This window comes from Pteropus alecto, unplaced genomic scaffold (assembly GCF_000325575.1).
Source record: "Pteropus alecto unplaced genomic scaffold, ASM32557v1 scaffold20, whole genome shotgun sequence".
Lineage (NCBI taxonomy): Eukaryota > Metazoa > Chordata > Mammalia > Chiroptera > Pteropodidae > Pteropus > Pteropus alecto.
In genome coordinates this window covers 3,315,306-3,335,420 of record NW_006436298.1, presented here as the reverse complement: position 1 = coordinate 3,335,420, position 20,115 = coordinate 3,315,306, and the positions used below count along the sequence as shown (strand labels likewise).

Genomic DNA, 20,115 nt, shown 5'->3' with positions numbered 1-20,115 from the left:
GGGTTGAGCACTGATTGAGTCTAATGCTGCTGATTTGAGGATGTTTAAAAAATGTAGAATTAAATTCTCAATCTTTCAGAAGCTTGCTAATGAGTTAAATATTGAATAAACACAGACAAGGGAACACAAATGATATTCACTTCAAATAATAGAATGTCTCTATATATGAGCCACAGAAAGCAAGGTATGATCTGAGTCAGACAGTTTAATGGTGAAGTTCTTCTCAGGCCAGTGCAGAGTTGGTTACTAACTTGAAAAGTAAACTATAGTCTTTCTATCAATGGCCTCCTTTACTTTCATCCCATAATTATATTACCTATAGCATTTCCTCAGTTTCCATCCTACTTCAGGCTTTGAGCTTCTGCTCAAACCAGTTACATTAAATTTTCTCTATTTTTCCTAATTATTCCCTTGGTTTGATTCTTACCTAATTCACAGGAAAAACAGATTCATAAAGTTTATATTTAACAAAAGAATGTAAAAAAAAAAAATAGACTGGTCTAGGCAAGTGAGGTTATGAATTAAGTCTAAAACTCTTAATTTCCCTTCCCCATTCCATACTTGAGAATCAGTAACTTGAGTAGACAAGTTAGAGAAAAAGTGTTTTCATAGTTTGTATACTCATTTGTATGCTGGGGGTTGTCATGGCTAGTGAGTCTTTTATCCCTAATGTATTTAACTGTTAAATCATTTCAGGTTGGATACGCTCACAACATTGCAGCAATGCACTGCTACTTTATTAAAGTTCACTTTGCCCAGTACCTGTGAACAGCCCCTTAGTACAAGATGGTCATGGAACCATTACCTGCTTCAAAGGACTCATCAGTGTCATTCATACTGATGAAGACAAAGGAAGAAGTTTTCAAATGACTCATAACACACAGTTAACAATTTCTTCTTACAGGACTTATCCTTAAACAATGATAACTACGATATATGGCATTTTCTGAGAAATTAAAAATTCCATAAATAGTATTGGGGAAATTGACTTGGAACTTTCTAAATGCCCTTAAAAACGAATGAGACCAGTGTGATGGGTAAATGAAGATTTCATGTGGGAGATAATATAAACCAAGAGAAGCTGGCAACTCAAGAATTCTTATTCCTCCCCTTTCTCTTTCTTCTTTCCATGGCTGCTTCTGTAGAGCTTCTAGCTGGGTCTAAAATGTTGATGCAACAACCAAAGGATACCCTTGCACACTCCCTCTCTTATACTGAGAACTTATCTCAAAGTGTAACTGAATTCGAGTACACTAGATCAGAAGGACATTCTTGTACGAGTCATCCAATAACTGCAGTTTTGATAACTGGCCATGAACCAAATTTCTTTTAGAGGGTAGATGAGAGAATTAAAGTAATAACGATGCCTGTGATATTTCTTAGCTTCAAGTAACTTACTTTTAGCCTATATTTAACCAACAAACCATGTGATTAATGTACCAAAGCAGGAAAAGATTTGTAAATACATTTATAATACCTAAGAAAATTATGATCAGAGAAATTACTTTATTAAAACATGTAAAATGAAGTCTATGGCTATGCCACCCTGAACAAGCCTGATCTTTGATCTTGTCTGATCTTGGAAGCTAAGCAAGGTTGGGCCAGGTTAGTACTTCGATGGGAGACCACCTAGGAAGACCAGGTGCCGTAGGCATAAAAAATAAAAATAGAAATAATAAGGGATTGTGAGCTGACAAAGTCCTTGCAATCTGTGAGGTTAACCAAGGGTTGCCACACCTAAAAAAAAAAAAATCTGTAAGAAGCACTAAGAAAAATCTAATAGCAAGGTGAAGGGTTTGGAGTAAAAGGTGATGAAGATCACCTTTATCTTCTCTCCTCCAACCCTATCTATTAGGGAGTAGATGCTTCTTATTACAATAAATATTCTAATATATTGGATGTATTCTGCATTTCATATTGTTAGAAAAAGACAAAATGAATATCCTGACAAGATTCTAAAGTCTATTCAAATGATACATTTAGCTAAATGTGGTGACAGTACTCCTAGAAACAGGAGCATCTTTGTGTGACGCTGTCATAAAAATAGTATATGATTGTTAGGATAAAAGAATTCTAGTGTTTTTTGATTTGGCTGAGTGCAGGAGTCAATTATCAACTACATAAAAACATAATTCACATTATTATAGGATGTATTAACATGAGTTTCACTGTATTATATCAACAATAAAATTCGATAGCCACATACACAGAATAATTTTAGAACTACAGGCAGTGCCAATACGGTGGTGCAACTTTGATTTCAGCTTTATTCTTAAATGTTAATAATTTTAAACAATTATAATCAAGAAAATATTTGTTAATAACAGTTTAAAGCATTCTGCTAAGTTCAAGAGTTAAAACTGTGAAATAGGCATAGTATCTGCATTAAATCCTAGCTAGTAAAAATGTAATCATAAAGTTATGAGGTAAAGTGTTATAATGGGGTAAATTCAGGCCTTAGAATCTTAGTAAGAAGGGAAATATGATAAGACTATTATTATAAATTTATGTGGATCCAGCAGTATTACTTTAAAAGGTTCTACTTTAAAAGGCTAGGATATATGTGTCCAGCCATCTCATTCAGATTATTAAAGGTCTTGTTTACCCATTTCGAATTACCCCTCATTCCTATGAAAGCTTTTCTCCCCTATAATTCCCTTCTGAATTCTATTTTGTTTAATACATATTTCATTTAAAAAAAAATGTTATTTGCAAAAATGATCTGACAAAACTATAGCATGTTATAATAAAAATTTAAAAAGACCACTTCTCCAAGAGTTTTGAATTATAGTTGGCCCATGAACAACGTGGAGGTTAGGGGTGCTGACCCTTATGCAGTTGAAAATCTGCATATAACTTGATTCTCCCAAAATATAACCACAGTCGTCCCTAGGTATCCATGGGGGATTGGTTCCAGGACCCTCCGCAGATACCAAAATCTGAGGATGCTCAAATCCCTTGTATAAAATGGTGTAGAGCAATGCATACTATTGGCCCTCCACATTCATGGATTCCCAACCAAGAATTCAGAATATTGTTTTTGATCCATGATTGGTCAAGTCCACAAATGTAAAAACTGTAGATAAGGACGGCTCACTGTATATTTATTGAAAAAAAATTCAAGTATAAGTGGGCCCACTTAGTTCAAACCTGTTTTAAGGGTCAACTGCTTATACATGGGTCCTGATTTTGAGTGGATATCCAACTCTCCCTCATTTCAATGGGTGCTATGAATGCTTGTTCACAGGTATTTGGTTTTAGGAGATTAATGTACAATAAAGGACATTTGCAAGGAATAGATACGATTGGGAATCAGAGTCCCAGTTAGTGGGCACTTGTGTGAAAAAGGAGACTTCTAACAAAATAATCTTTACCAGCTGATGCTAAACCCTCATTTCTTAACATAGCTTTTTGTTTTGTAATCTCTTGTGAGGTGATCTTTAGAACTTTTAGATTAGTTTCATCTTACTCTCCTTTAATATGCTGATTTTACTATTTATTTTAAGTAAGTGAACTGTTCAAAGTTAAAATCTAGTTTAGTAAGTCCTATTCTCCAGCTAAATATGTAGCCTGATGACAGAGGCATACACGATAGGGATAAAACCAAACTGAAAACTAAAGTTCTATATTTGATACTTTGTAAAAATGAAGTTATAAATTTTATAATATCTGAGTTATATAGAATGTAATTTATGTTTCAATGATGTTGTTATTTAGAGTTCCTATTTTATTAGCTAGATAAGTTATAGTTAAAGTTATAAGTTATCTATTTTAATATGTAATGTTTAATATAATAATGCGACTTAGTATTTGGTATTTAGTAACCTACCCAGAAGCCACCTGATCTATGTTGGGAGAGTTGACTACTTGAATAAACCTCAGGTTTATGTTAGGAAGGAAGTAGGATGTAATGGGTACTAATTAGCAATCAGCAGTGTCTACTACAATTTTTCTGTTTTTCTATCGAGTTTTGACAGTATATCTTGACCTCTATTAAAAAATGGATATTAATGCCTTCTACCCTTTCTTCTACATACCCTGTCCCAATTTAACTTCTCAACTCTTAACAATGTTAAGTAGTTTATCAAGATCACATCCAACAGTGTTAAGTAATTAAATCAAGATCACATAACTAGCGAATGTCATAGTTAGGGTTTAAAATCATTATTTTACTAATGTGCACCCTATGGAAAAATCTGGGAGGAATTTCATTCTCTCTCTATCCATGCGCTACTATAACAGAATTATGTTACAACTAACCCCTTTTCAGATCCTTCAGAAAATGACAGCTTTCCCACTTAACCTTTAACAATAACTGCTGCCTGGTTTGTACACACATGGAGTGATGACATTACGTACTTGAAATAATTAACTCATTCACTTAATAAATAACTCTCAGGGTTCAGTAAGGTTAACCGAACAGTCTCAGATGGAAACTAACAACTTTCTTAAAATATCAACCAAAGTATCTGAAACCAAAATAATTTGGAAATAATCTCAGCAACAACAACTACATATATATATGCATAAAGCTAATAAAAACTGTGCAGAGACTTTAGGAGAGAAATTACAGATATACCATAATAACAATCACTCAATATTATAACTTCAATTAAAAATGCGAATTCTCCCCAGATAATTTATATAAGTTTAATTCGCTTGTGAGTTATTAAAACATACAGGCTAGAATCGTAAGAGTGAAATATGAATGAAACTGAATAGCTGCCAAGAAAGACACACATCTTAGTAATAATTATTTTCAGTAATTATTATTGTTAAAAAGGCAATTCAATCAGCATAGAAAAAATGGATTGTTCAGCAAATGTTATTGGGAAAAATGCCTAAAGAAATGTTAGAAAGGTGCTCTATTTCTAACCAAACCATGTACCATAATAAATGGACTGGAGTTAAATGTGGAGAAATGAGGACAAAATAAAAATGTAAAGTAAATACACTAAAGAGAATATTTATATAATTCTGTGGTAGAAAAGACTTTTTAATACCTAACTCTGAAATTAGAACTAATAAAGGAAAAGATGGCTACATAAGACTACATAAACATATAGTTCTGCACATTCATAAAATATAATAAACATAATTAAACTACAAATGACAAAATGGGAAAATGATTTGCAGACAGGACAAAAGCTGACACTAATTAAAAAAAAATTCTCTTGCTAATAAACAAGATAAACAGACCAAAAGAAAAATCAGTAATGGGCATGTTAAGGGATTTAAAATGGAAAAAAAAGGTTAGCCTACAGTGCAGAAAAAAGAAGGCCTTGTATACTGCTACTTGCAATAATTTTGGAGCATAATTTGCTACATATTTGTAGCCTTAAAACATATATAGGCTTTTTCTACCAATTCTACTTCTGGAAATACATCTCAAGTAAATACTCAGATGTGTGCAAATATTTATTCACAAATATCAGAAAATAAATGAATGATAACTAACTAACCTTAATATCCCATAACAGTAGATAGCTTAAGTAGATCATGATGATAATCACAGAATTTTAAGGAAAACAAAGGTTAAAAGCTTTATAAACAATATGATCTATTTTTTTCTAAGACAAATAAGTATATGTATATAAAACAGTCTGAAGGACACTAAAAATGATCTTTAAATAGTAGAACTATGGAGTGTTTTGAGCTTATAATTTTATTTATATGCTCTGATTTGCTATAATGAAATATATTACTTACAAAACTTTAAGTTATTTTTATAAGGAAACAAGGCCATATTTTTGGCCATCCTAGAAATGTTGCTTTCCCTAATTTATACTCTGATATTCCCTCAGGTTTTATAAAAGAATACCATAAAACACAATGATAGAAAACTTGATACTTCATTTGCTCTGAGGATATTTTTGAGGACATTGCCTAATCTATCTTTCAATATGACCTAGAGAAGAAATCATGTAAAAAATCCTTTTAAGGTGCCAGAAAAACCTTTGTTTACCCTTAGGAATTTGTTTCTTTTCTTAGATCATGGGAATCATTTATTTGTGTATTTTACTTTTATTTTTCTTTAGGCGGCCAGAATATTTAAAACCAAATAATTCATCTAATTGTAGTTACTATGTAAGGCTATATGGCTTATGTATCAGCCTATCTACCCTCATCTGGTCTTTATAGTCCATTTTGATTAATAAATTCCCTTGTCCTGCTATTTCATTGACTATATCTTTTAAAACACCTCAAATCCTTTTGAGTTAGGGTATAAATAGTTAGGTACAATATTCTCATTATTATTAGCTTTTACGTGACAGTATACAGCCAAATATAGTCTCCACTGGAATAAGTATTCCCAATATGATTTATTTCAGAAGGCCCGATTTTAAAAATAAAGGTAAATGTGGCATTGTTGTTTTGATAAATGGGTCAAGAGATTAAGTCGTTATTATTTTAAGACCTCAAGGAAGGCAATTTTAAAATACCTATCAGTATTAAATTAGATCATGAAAGGCAGGGACAACATCTGTCTAAAACACTATGTAAACTGTCTAGATCAGGGGTCCCCAGCCCCAAGGCAGTGGACCAGTCTGTGGCCTGTTGGGAACCAGGCTGCACAGCAGGTGAGCGGCGGGTGTGCAAGCGCTAGCATCACCGCCTCAGCTCCACCTCAGATCATCAGGCATTAGATTCTCATAGGAGCACCGGTCCTTGGTGCCAAAAAGGTTAGGGGCCGCTGTTAGATGCTTCCTATCAAAACAGCCTTCTAGTAAATGCTTTATGGCATATGTGGTCAGAGATAACATTGAGAGAGGTGTCACTGGTGCCTCTCTTTTTTCACTCCAAAGAACCCAGCAAAGGATCTGATATTAGAAAAGAACCACCTTTTGCACTTCAATATAAGCCAGAAAAAGAGAAACTTCCACTAAGCTTCTGCCCTCTTACAGAATTGCTTCCTTCCCTCTCTCCATCCCTTACTTGCTCTTTCAATGAAACAAAGAGTAATCTGCCTGATGAGACTGATGCCAGCTTGATGTCACTGACCACATTACTATGCTTGACATGTTCTTTGTTTCTAGCACTAAGTTCAGTGATTTTGTGCTCCAGTCTACCTGCACTAGGCAGATCTTAGAGGCATATCTTTACTTTCTCTTCATTGTTTCATTACTGAGCCTGTAAACCAGCCTTGATGAAGCTGGTTGGGTTAGGGTATTTAAAGTTTATTTTCTTAATCTGATTCTCCCTTGCAGCTGGGTTCTTGGATTTTCTTTTCGGGAAGAAAATGTGCCATGTGTTTTCTTCAGTTTTAATATTAATGAAGTACATACTTTGAACCCCATTAAATCCTCTGTGGTTGGGGAGATAATGTGGAGATAGATTTATTTTCTTTTAACGTTTAGCACACAGTAGCGTGCTCAATAAATATTAGCTCTGCTTACCTCTGTCATTCTTCCCTTTTTTTCTTAGAAGTTCTCTATGCTCTACATTTTTTCCTCTTTCCATTAGTATGTTTTAAATACTGTGTTTTATTCCATCTTTACATGATAATTAGATAAACAAGTCCTTGCTTTAATTTACCTTCTTCTCATTCAAGAAGAAAGATGTTAACAGTATGAAGGTTGAGGAGATATGGAGTTTGGGGGAAAAGCATAATAGTTGTCTTCAGATATTTACAGATTTATTCTCTGAGACTCCAGAGGAAATATTAGGGCCAAAGAATGAGTAGTAGTAGTAGAAGGCAGGCATGGGGAATAAACAAATCAATAGGGATGCTTCGAATTTTAATGGAATATCTCTGACACTGGATAAGCTGAAGACTGAACAACGTCTAGTGAGGATATTTTCAAAAAGATCTCAGCATAGTGTAGGGTTTTAGAGATGAGAGCCTATTTTTATCTATGCTTCTATGATTTCATGATTTTTAACAGAGTTCTATGAGTTGAATAAGCACTGTTTTATAAACTGTAGAGTGAAAAATTACACTGTTTATGATTTTCAATAAATTTTTCATAATACTTTATAAAGTACTTTAGACCTGGAACAAAAGGTAGTCAATAATCAGGCAATCATGTTAATGCAAGAGAACAGTTACCTGTCTGAAAAAAGACTCTGGAAATAATTGTCCGACACAATGGGCAAGGAGTGCTTGCAGGATTGTCTTTGGCAAGAGTCCGTAAGCAGGGCTCACAGAAGATGTGGTGGCAAGGGTAACACATGTATGGGTTGAAATAAACATCAAGACACACTGCACAGATGTAGCTTTCCTTTTCCTCTGCATATTCATTGTCGTCATCTGTACTCATCTCATTATTCAAACTCTGCAAAACATAAGCAAAAACTATTTTTCTTAGTTTAGTATGAAATTGGTTTCCTTGAAAAAGAGCTTGACTGTATATTTTGTTAAAAATGAATGAAAATATTTATGAAAAGCATATACTATCTGTTACTGTGACATATTCAAACTGACAGAAATGCTAATTTGCAAAGTGAGAAAAAACTGAAAACATATATGAAAAACTCAGAAGTCTTAATTTTTTTTAAAGTATTTTTATATAATGCTAAATGTTAAAATATACCTAAGCACATTACGTATACCTGTATATCTACTTAACGAGCACTAGTTATGTGTTAGGTGTACCAGTCCCAGGACTGCAGGCAGATTCCTCATCTATCCTACTCCCACCACAACAAATAAACTGACTGTCACAAGGTTATGAAGCCTTGTATGGGCATCTACACATGATGAAAGTGAGGACAAGAGGATATCATACTTCATCTTCATATTATGCGTGAAGCATTCTTTATACTTTGCACCTTCCTGGACCTCAAAGCCAAGAAAAGGCCAAACCTTGAGGTATGTTAGGAAGCAGACAAGGCAAAGAAATGTATAGTAATTCTGGGATCAGCCCTCCATCTGGGACATATGATGAGACCCCATCCCCATCCCAGTGGGACAGCTAAAATAGAGGCAATTAAGAGGTAGTTACGAAGAGGCAGCTCAGAGGTTAACAGCACAAGGCCTGGTAGCAGAACTCCTGTTACTTAACCTCACAATTTCCTCATCTGTGAGGATGTGCTGAGGATTAAGTGAGGTAAAGTGTTTAGCACAGTTCCTGGCACATAGTAAATATTCAATAAATGTTAGCCACAACCATGTACCTGCCCTCTCCCCCAACCCTTTCTCCCAGTCCATCTTCATAGGCCCTGTAGGTTTTTCTAGAGCCTTGAGAAACAGTTCCAACCAGGCCTGAACTCAGTCCACTGAGGCATAATGGGAATCTACACAGTATAATTTTCTCCTCACTTTAATGTTTGTGAAAAATGGAGATCGACGATTAATATTTGAGTGGGCCTTTAATAAATATTTGTAAGTTACATGAAATGTAAAAGTTATGTAAATGAGGCCAACGGAGCTTTGAAAATACAGAAAAATCTTCTTATTGGACACACTATCATTTGATTTATCCAGATGGCTTTGCTTTCCTTCTGTCAGTCTCTTTCCACCACTTGTTGGTAATTTCTCTTTTATAAAGGACATATTAGAGTCTTCAGCCCATTTATTTTTAATTGGGTTGTCTGATTTTTCTTACAGGCTTATAGGCATTTTTATTTAACCTAGTTATTTTTTGCTATTGGTTAGATGTGCTGCAAATATATATATTTTTTGTCTGGTTTGCCTTTTCACTCCTTTCATGGTGTCTTTTAATGAAATGAAATTATTAATTTTAAAGGACATTTTTCCTTTATGGTTAGTGCTCTTTGTGTCTTAAGAACTCTTGCCCTTTTCCTAAGGTCATAAAAATAGCATTATTTTGCATTTCATAGTATTTCATAATCCTAAAATCTACCTAAAATTGATTTTCATGTACAGTGTGCATTAGAGGAACATTTCATTTTTATTCTTTGTGTAATTCTTAATTGGAAAGGCCATTTATTGCAAAGACTTTCCTTTCCTCCACTGCTCTGAAGTGCCATGTTGTTATTAAGAGGCCAAATACATCTGGCTGGTTCAACTTCTAGGGCTTTATTTTGTTCCTTTAATTAACTGTCTATTCCTATGCCATAATCAGAATCTATTACTGTAGCTTTATAATAAAGCCTCAATATCTGGTAGAGGAAGTTCTTCATATTATTGTTATTCCTCAAGAGTGTCTTTGCTATTCTTGGTCTTTCCATGACCATACAAAATTTGGAATTATCGAGTTCTTTTTTAAAAAGTCAGAATTCTTATAGGAACTGCATTAAACTTGCAGATAAATTTAGGAAGAGTTAGAAATCTTTACAAATAGAATTTAAAAATACATGAGCTTGGTTTATCCCTCCATTTATTAAAATATTTCAAAAATTATCTTGGTAGAAGTCTTTTTTTCTACTTTTATTACTTTAATCTTTTCTGAACTAACCCATTCTTATTAATATACATTACATGCTCTATTATCTGTCACATCAAAATGAAACAAACACATAAAACACCAAACCTCTCCAGCTCATGCTATATTCCTATATTCCCTTTCACAGAAAAACTCCTCAAGAGAATTGATCATACTACTTGTGATTTCTGCTCCATCATCTCCTATCCACTCTTCAACTCATTCTAACTTGGCTTCTGCTCTTAATGATCTATTGAAACTGCTCTTGTACAGTCACTAACAACCTCTGCTATAGCCAAATCCAGGAAGCTTTTCAGAACTACATTCCTCAGTCTTTCAGCATCATTTCCTAATTAGACCAGGACATCTTTCTTGACACCTACTTAATGCCTTCTTCTTACATTTGAAATAAAGAAATTAAATCAATAATTAATTATTTTTCAAAACAGCACCAGGCCCAGATGGGATCACTGGTGAATTCTACCAAATATTTAAGAGAGAAATTATATCAACCCTCTACAATCTCTTTAAGAAGACAGAGCAGAAGGAATACTTCCCTACCTTATTCTACAAGGCCAGCATTTCCTTAATACGAAAAACCAGACAAAAACATTGTAAGAAAACTATAGATCAATATTCTCATGACATATAAGCAAAAATTCTTAACTAAATATTAGCACACTGAATACAACAATACATAAAAAGAATGATACACCATGACTAAGTGCATTTTACTAAGTGAAAGAAGCCGATCAAAAAGGCTTCATACTCTGATTTCAACTGTATGACATTCTGGAAAAGGCAAAACTATGGAGACAGTAAAATGATCAGTGGCTGCCAGGATTGGGATGAATAGGCAGAGCATAGAGAATTTGTAGGGTGGCAAAACTACTCTGTAGGATACCATAATGGTGGATATGTGTCATGTTGTTTCATAGCATTTTACCCACAGTAGAACTTCTTTCAAAATCAGAGTCAATCTTCTTAAGCCCTACCATTGCTTTATCAATTAAGTTTATGTAATATTTTAAATCCTTTGTTGTCTTTTCAATAATTAACAATCAAAGGGCTAGATATGAAAAATAGGAAGTGGCAGTGAGGGTCTTATGGCAGTGATGACAGTCATGGCATTTCAGGAATTCTGTGTATTTGATGTAAGCCTCTAGACAAGACAGGAGCAAGGCAAAAAGGTCTAACACCCAGAGTGAAGGGAGAAAAGATGGTTCCAAAGTTACTAACATGAATCAGAGCTCCAGTCCAAATGGAAACATGAGTGGAAATGAGGAAGGCCACAGGCTGGGCCAGCTCAACAGAAGGCACAGGCTGTACTTGGTAGCTAGCATGACAATTTCTAACCCATCCTCTGGTACCTCAAAGTTAACAAGCTTAGGTAGGATTGGTTCAGATGCAATTGTGAGGCTGAGCTGGGCAAAGCTGAGTCAGGCAATGTTTTGCATTGCCTATGTTTGCACTATATAGGATTCCAAAGTAAAAAAGTCTGACTACACATATCTTTAATTGTGATTTTTTTTTCTCCTAGCGTTTTAACATTTCTGAAGTTGTTATGTAATTTTAACCAGATATATGTCTTTCATTTAAAAATCTTCCCACCTCTCCTCAAAGGCTTTCTTAAATTGACTGTCAATCCAAGGTATCTTAAAAATTCAGGAAATATGGCAAATTTGCCTTTAAGTCAAACGAATAAATATCTGCTATGCAACAATAACATTTATTTAGTACTTACTATGTGCTAGGCTTAGTACTAAGTGCTTTTATATAGAATATCAAATTTAATTCTCATAACAACTATTATCTTTCCTATTATGAGCTGAATATTTATGTTCCCCAAAATTCATATGTTATGATATTTAGAGGTGGGGGGCTTTGGGAGGTAATTAGGTTTGGATGAAGTCATGAGTGCGGCACACTCGTGAAGGGATTTTTTGCCATTAGAAGAGAAGACTGAGATCTCTTCCTCTCTCCCTCCCCCTGCTTCCATGCACACACATACTGAAGAAATGCCCTGTGAGCACACAGCCAAAAATGGGCTGTCTACAAGTAAAGAAGTGGGAACTCACCAGGAACTAAATTTGCTGGCACCTTGATCTTGGACTTCCTAGCTCCAGAACTGTAAGAATGTACGTCTATTGTTTAAGCCACCCAGTTTATGGTATTTTATTGTAGCAGCCCACATAGGCTAAAACAATCTCCATTGTACAGATTAGTAAACTGAGGCTCAGAATGATTAAGGTTAAAGTTAAAACTTATTTAAGTCACAGCTGCGCTTGACTTCACAGCCCAAACTCTGAACCACTTCTCTATATTGCATCCATGAAATTTAATACTGGGCTTTCAATCGCACATTACTTTCTCTATCAGCTTTTTCAATATTTTTCATACATGTTCATAGTTCTAGTCCAAGACACAATTGTCCTTTGCCTAGATTGCTGCAATAGCCTCCTAACTGGTCTCCCTCTTTATACTTGTTCTCTTTCCTCCCTCCATTTTTCCTATAGTCTATTCTTAACTCAGAAACTAGGGGGATTGTTTTAAAATATCACATCATGTCACAAGATTGCTCAAATCTACAAGGCTCACAAAACTCACTTGGAGTAAAAACTACAGTCTTAATAGTGGCTTATGGGTTCTGCATAATGCTTCCCAGCCACCCTTACTTCTCTAAGCTCACCTCCTAGGACTGTCCCTCACCATGCTACAGCCACATGGACCTTCTTACTGTTTCTATTCTTACCTTAGATACACACTTTTGTCTTATGATTTTTACAATTACTGTTCTCTCTGTCTAGAATGCTTTTTGCAAATAGGTTTCTTACCTCCTTCAAGTCTCTGCTAGAAAGTAAGATCCATGAGGACAATAACTGTCGTCTGTTTTACTCGCTGATGTAACGCCAAGAGCCAAACACAGTGCCTGACATGTAGTAGGAACCAAATAAATATTGGTTGAGTGAATAAATTGTAGAAGATAGATTACTAGTCAATAGAAGACAGATCTTATTTTAGGTAAGATATTGGGAAGAGAAGGACCCAGTTAACCCTTCATTAAGTTATCAATAGAATGTAGTAAGTATACTGATAACTCTAAACAGTCTCAATATATTTAGAGTCTTAATAAATATCTACTGTATAAAATTAATACAGAAAATACAAAGTAAAAACGAAAGCCACCCATTAGCCAGAATAATCACTATTATTTAACTATATTTACGAATATATGTAAATATATGCCTAATTTTTTTCCTATGTATAAACTACCTTTAATTTAAGAAATAAAATGAATACGTCAAATGAAAAACCTTCTGCACAGAAAAGGAAATCATCAATGAAATAGACGACCTACTGAATGGGAGAAAATTTTGCAAATCATATATCTGATAAGGGGCTAATATCCAAAAAATATGAAGAACTCATACGATTCAACAGCAAAAAAAACAATCTGATTTTTTTAAAAAATGGGCAGAGGATCTAAATAAACATTTTTCTAAAGATGACATGAAAAGATGCTCAACATCACTAATCATCAGGGAAATGGAAATCAAAACCTCAATGAGATATCACCTTGTACCTTTTAAAATAGCTATTACCAACAATATAAAAAAAGAAGTGTTTGTGAGGATATGGACAAAAGGGAACCCTTGTACACCGTTAGTGGGAATGTAAATTGGCACTGCCACTATGGAAAACAGTATGGAGGTTCCTCAAAAAATTAAAAGTAGAGCCACCATATGATCCAGCGAGTCCACTTGTGGGTATTTATCCAAAGAACACAAGAGCACTAACTCAAAAAGACATATGCACTCCCATGTTCGCTGCAGCATTATTTCAATAGCCAAGATATGGAAATAATCTGGGTCCACCAATAGGTAAATGGATAAAAAAGATGTGGTGTGTACATACAATGGAATTCAGCCATAAAAAAGAATGAAATCTTGTCATCTGAGACAACATGGATGGACCCTGAGGGCATTATGCTAAGTGAAATAAGTCAAAGAAAGACAGATATTGTATCATTTCACTTATATGTGGAATTTAAGAAACAGTCACAACAACAACAAGAAATAGAGTTCATAGATACAGAGTAAATTGGTGGTTTCTATGAGGGGCTGGGAGAAATGGGTGAAGGGGATCAAAAGGTACAAATTTCTAGTTATAAATAATTAAGTCACAGGGATGTAATGTATAGCATGGTGACTATAGTTAATAATATTGTATTGCATATTTAGAAGCCACTGAGAGAATATATTTTAAAAGTCCTCATTACAAGAAAAATACATTTTGTAACTATGTACAGTGACAGATGTTAACTAGACTATTGTGATCATCTTGCAAAATATAAAAATATCAAATCATTATGTTGTATACATGAAATTAATATGACATATATCAATTACACTTCAATTTGTATACCTGAAACTTACTGGATTTCCTTAACCAATGTCACCATAATAAAAATAAAGAAATAAAACAAAAAAACAAAAAAAATTAAGATCATCCTCTCTCGACATGTTCTTCCCTAAAGATACACATGTATAAATATCTCCTATTAAAAATAACAGAAAAACCTCCCCTTGGATGCTACATTTCCATAGCTACAATCACTTCTCTTTAGAATCAAGTTCCTGAAAAGAATATCATCTCTGTCTATTCTTTCCCACTACCCACTTAAAATAAAACTGCTCTAGCCAAAAGTCATCTATGACCTGAATGCCACATCCAATATAATATTTTTAGCTCTCACTGTGCGGCATTTAACGTTGTTGGTCAATTTCTTCTCTTAAAATTGTCCTTTTCAAGAATGCCACTTGAATCAGAGTCTCCTTTTAATTTCTAACTCCATTTCTTTTTCTCTCTTTTCTTCCTTTGGCCACCCACTAAACGCTGGCATTCTGCAGGTAGTGCCCAGCCTTGGACCTTTTTCTTTTCTAACAGTACATCTTCTCTTTCAGCAATCTCATCTTTCCTTCTTGTATAGTTTTAGCTACTACTTGTCATGCTGATGACTCAATAATCTCTAGTTTTAGCCCAGATCACTCTCCTGAACCCCAAATCTAGTAATCTATGAATATCCATTAATCTATTAGATATTCATCTCTCTGTGGATTTGCTACCCAGGAATCAGGGAAACAGTGTGTTCAAAGTTAACTTTTCCCTTTAGCCTGTTCCTCATCTGAAACCTTAGTGACTGTTACCACAATCCAATTGTTATTCATCTAAGAAAGAAATTCAACAATCATTTTAGATTTTTCCTTTATCTTCACTTTTTACATCTTGCCAGCATTTGATTTATATATATTCCACTTGCTTAACAGCTCTCCCTTTTACTCCCCTGCTTTCTTCCCATTTAAACTGCCTCAGTTCAGCCCTCATCATCTCTTGCGTGCACTTAGCATCTCCTCTTTCACAATCCCTACAGTTCATGTTCTGTACTGTTGCCAGCCAGATCTTTCTGAATGGAATCTGGAATACACTGCTGTGTGTGTCTTCTAGAAGGAAAGGAATTTTTCACCCTTTTCGGTCCAGAGAAACCTCCACCCAGCCTCAGGTAAAGGATTTACAATTCAGGTGAATCGGTTTACAGGTATCTGAACAAACCATTTCACTAACTGTTAGATGAGTTAACTATGCTAAAAATGCAGGTCCTGCCACCATTTTCCTCTCCTCTTTTTTTTTTTCACATGATACTATAATGCTCAGAAATCTGACACTTCTAGGCTGAGAAGCCAGCTGGTTAGCTGGTAACAAATATGAATCTGGAGCTTTATTTTCTAATTAAAAAGTAACCCACGCTTATGGTAACAAATGAAACAACACAATAAATTACAAAGGAAAAGCAAATTGTGGGAGACACTATCTGCTGGATAACCCAATACTTTTCCTAAATCTTTTTTTCCTTTATAAGAACAATTATCCATTATGTAACCCAGAAAGCCTAAACCGTTATTTTCCTAGGCTTTCTTATAGCCTGAGTTGGCCCAACTTTGGCCAATGAGACATGAGGAAGGCATGCTGACAGCTTCTGGGAAAGCTTTGGATTTCCCTATAATAAGGGCAGAAATAGCTGACACTATCCCTCTCCTTGAATATAATGGTCCTGATATTTGGATCTGTGTCAGCCATCTTGCAACATGACACAACATGCACGAGAACAGAAGGAAAGCAGAGACAAAGTTAGAGTCTGCATCCTTGATTGCAGAAAACTGACTCTCTCTAAACTTATTTTATGAGAAAAATAAACACTGTTCCTGTCATTCAGGGTTTTTTTTTTTTTTCAGCTAAAATCACAATAATCATCTACATTCCACCTGCCCATCCCTATTTTCCACATGCAACATTGGTGAAGCCTTTCATATCTTCTCTTGGCTCATGTAAAATATAAAAGCACATGTGCACATAAATATTCTGCTGCCACTTTTTTCAGTTAGCAAAAAGTCATGAATATCTATTAAGTTAGTACTGATCTCTTCCTCTTATTTTTTTAACATAGATACACATATTTTATAAAAATAAAATGATCTATATCTGCTTTTTATATTTCAGCTTTTCATTTTTCTTTTTTGCTTACCTTTCCCCCTCTCTCTGCTCTCTGTGGACTTGATCCTTCCCCTAGTTTCCCCTGTCTCATTTCTTGTACTGTCTCATCTTGTACCTTACCATTTCCTGAGGCCTGATCACTCTCTTTTTATTACTCTACCCTCTGTAAAATGTTCCACCTCCCCCTTTATGCCCTTACTATTCTTTTTATACCTTCCACAATATCTAAATTGATTGTCTACATATGCTCCCCACCCACCCAGTACATTTATAAGTCCCGTGTGGACATGGACTATATTTTTTTTCTTAATTCTGGGACCTGAGGGGAAGAATAGAAATTTGGATCAAGGACAGCAGTGGAGAGGAAATCTGAGTTAAGGGGACAACATGGGGAAATCATGGAGTATGTGGATGAGGTATCTGTCATTCTGACTGGAAACAGTTTTTCCAATAAGGAAGAGGTAATATTCCTTGGAGACCTAAGGTGGATCAGTTGCTATTGATTAGGAATGGGAAATCTATAGACTATGGGCCAGATACAGCCTTCTGCCTGTTTTTGTAAATACGATTTTGTTGGAACACAACCATGCTCATTTGTCCATGTACTGTGTATTGCTGCTTTTTTGCTACCACGGCAGAACTAAGTAGTTGTGACAGAGACTGTATGATCAGCAAAGCCTACAGTATAGGCCATTACTTGCCAGCCTGACAAGTTTCATTATGTTGCTGAAGGTAATATAGCACTAATAATTTCCACCACAATCAACAAATACTTATTGAGGGAGCTAATAAGCACTATTTCAGGCCTTATGGATTTTCTTAATCTGCTCAGGATACAATAACAAAATACCATAGACTTATTTTTCACAGTTCTAAGGACTAGAAATCCAAGATCAGGTGCCAAATATGGTTGGTTACTGGTGAGGGCTCTCTTTCTGACATGCAGATGGCTGCCATCTCTCTGTGTGATCACATGGCCTTTCCTCTGTGTATGTGGAAAGAGATCTCTCTTTTCCTTTTCTTATAAAGCCAGCAAACCCATGGGATCAAACCCCAACCCATATGACCTTCTAAAAAAACCCTAGCTCCAAATATAGTCACATTGGGGTTAGAGCTTCAACATACAAATTTGAGGCAGACACAGTTCAGTCCATAAGCGGGATACACAAGGCACGAGGGATGCCACAGTGAACATATCGAGCAAGTAAGACCTATAAACTAGTTCTTTAAAAAAGAAGAAAAAATGTGAAAAGAAAATATTTTCAAGAATGTGAGTGTTAACTGGCAGAAGGAGGCAGTAATTAAGGAATGAAGTGCAAATGGCTTGAACCAGAGTGATTGTGTTGGGAATTTAAGACATTTTGAGACCAAAATCAGCAGGAGCTAATTTTCATTTGAGTAGAGGACACATTGATTTTTTAATAAATAACTTTGATTTATTATATATAAATTTTTTGATATAATAAATAATTTTTAAGCCTTAAAATAATCATATCTCTTGAGTTCACATTATTTTGATTTGCATTCCCCTATTACTTTGGACGGTTTTTTAAAAAGAAGTCACTTCAAGGCAGGTGAGAAGTCTCATTGGGCTACCACAGAAAGAGAACACAGATCTATCTATATCAAAAGCCATTTTGCAGCCTCTAGTGACAATCCTTACAGTTGTCAATCAGTTCCAGATGCACTAAATTCAGCTACTTCTAAACCACAGCATATCATACAATTACTTTAGAGAGTAAAGAGGGTCTTTTAGTCTTCTTTCTTTAGTAAACATCTTAGGTCTGTTATCTTATCCCTTTCTTCTTTATTTTCTCTGTTTCTTTGTAGCAGAAAAACATTTCTATATTAACCAACGTGTTTCTGTTTCCAGTCTGGTTATCCATGACCCATTTTCTCCAATCAGGCAGAAACAGATAATGTTTTATTAACTCAAGGAATGGATAACCCAGCAGTACATGGATAACAAAGAAATTATTAAATTTTGGCATTTGATTTTCAAAAGCCTAGGATTCTGAATATAAATGATAGATTTGCAAGATCTTTTTCCTGCTCCTCTTATCCCAGTGCCTTTATACACAACACATACTAGATAAAGATTCTGTGGGGCAGGAATCTGGTAGATCTCTGAGAAAGCATTCTACAACATATTCACCTCAGCTTAAAACCACTGGGAGTATGATGGACAGGATAGAATATTTCATCAGGTTTTGGGTTGTGACAGCAGGGGAGCCCAATTCTCCAGTCTCCAAAATATAGTCTAAAGAAGAAGCAAGGTCTCAGAATGCTCTCATGCTTAGCACAGTAAGGGAGCAGCAGAAGATAGCACTGATTTGGTACTGAGTGGACAGTAAAGAGCTTTCAATTAATACAAGAAGGAAGGTAAAGTAACCATGTAGATAGCTTAGTAGGTATGAACCAGGCCAAATATCCATCCCATCTACCAACATGCTGACACTCGGAAGGCCCAAGAAACTTAGGACACATACCTAGTGAGAAAGTAGAGGAGAAAGCCCTGTATTGATTAAGATTTAGGTTCTAGCCCCTAACAGAAAGAGGGCTAGAAATAGAAATTAAATTGACTCAATTATTCATTCACTCATTCAACAAATATCCATTATGTACTTATTATATACAAATAAAAATAAAAATTATATTTCCTGAATACCTGAATTTGTGGACTTCGATAAATCCCTAGAACAAATTCTTCCATCTCCTGTCTTTTCACTATATCTTTTAACCTCTTCGCATAAACTTGAAGTATGCCTAGCTTTCTTTGAATCTTATTTTATCACATTTTTCTTATGTCTGACACAAAGTTCATTCTAGTCATGGAAAAAGTTTAGATATTAAGGTTATCAGAAAATAGCAGTGATTAAGAAACAGCATATGGAAGTTACTTTAAATATGCAGATGTATATGTTACAGAATTCTTTTCATTTCTGGTTTTTAAAAAATGTAAATTTTTATAAATGTCATTGTTGTGTCATAAAAATCGGTATTTCCAGTCTCAGAATATGACTTCAAATTTGCATAAATGCATATTCTAAATTTGACAGTTTTGGATTTCTAACATATGCTAGCTTCCATATCAGTCATCAAAAATATATTTTAAGAAACAACTAGAAAAGTTTTTTATACCTCCAAAAAAACACTTTTGGTCAATATGGGGAACCAACCCAAAGCAGTAAGCCTCCCTCAAGTGCTAATTAAATAAAATGCTACATAAAGTGTTCAA

The 20,115-nt window shown here is 34.8% G+C and overlaps 1 protein-coding gene and 1 pseudogene across 1 annotated transcript in view; one reads left to right on the top strand and one right to left on the bottom strand.

The window, feature by feature from the left end:
• Window positions 1-20,115, bottom strand: part of RNF180 (ring finger protein 180) — a 99,924-nt gene that overhangs the window by 18,882 nt on the left and 60,927 nt on the right. Inside the window, exon 5 of the mRNA XM_006913071.1 lies at window positions 8,051-8,276. Coding sequence (XP_006913133.1) covers window positions 8,051-8,276 — 226 coding nt within the window. The remainder of the gene's footprint in view (window positions 1-8,050; window positions 8,277-20,115) is intronic.
• LOC112480854 lies at window positions 1,529-1,654 on the top strand (annotated as a pseudogene).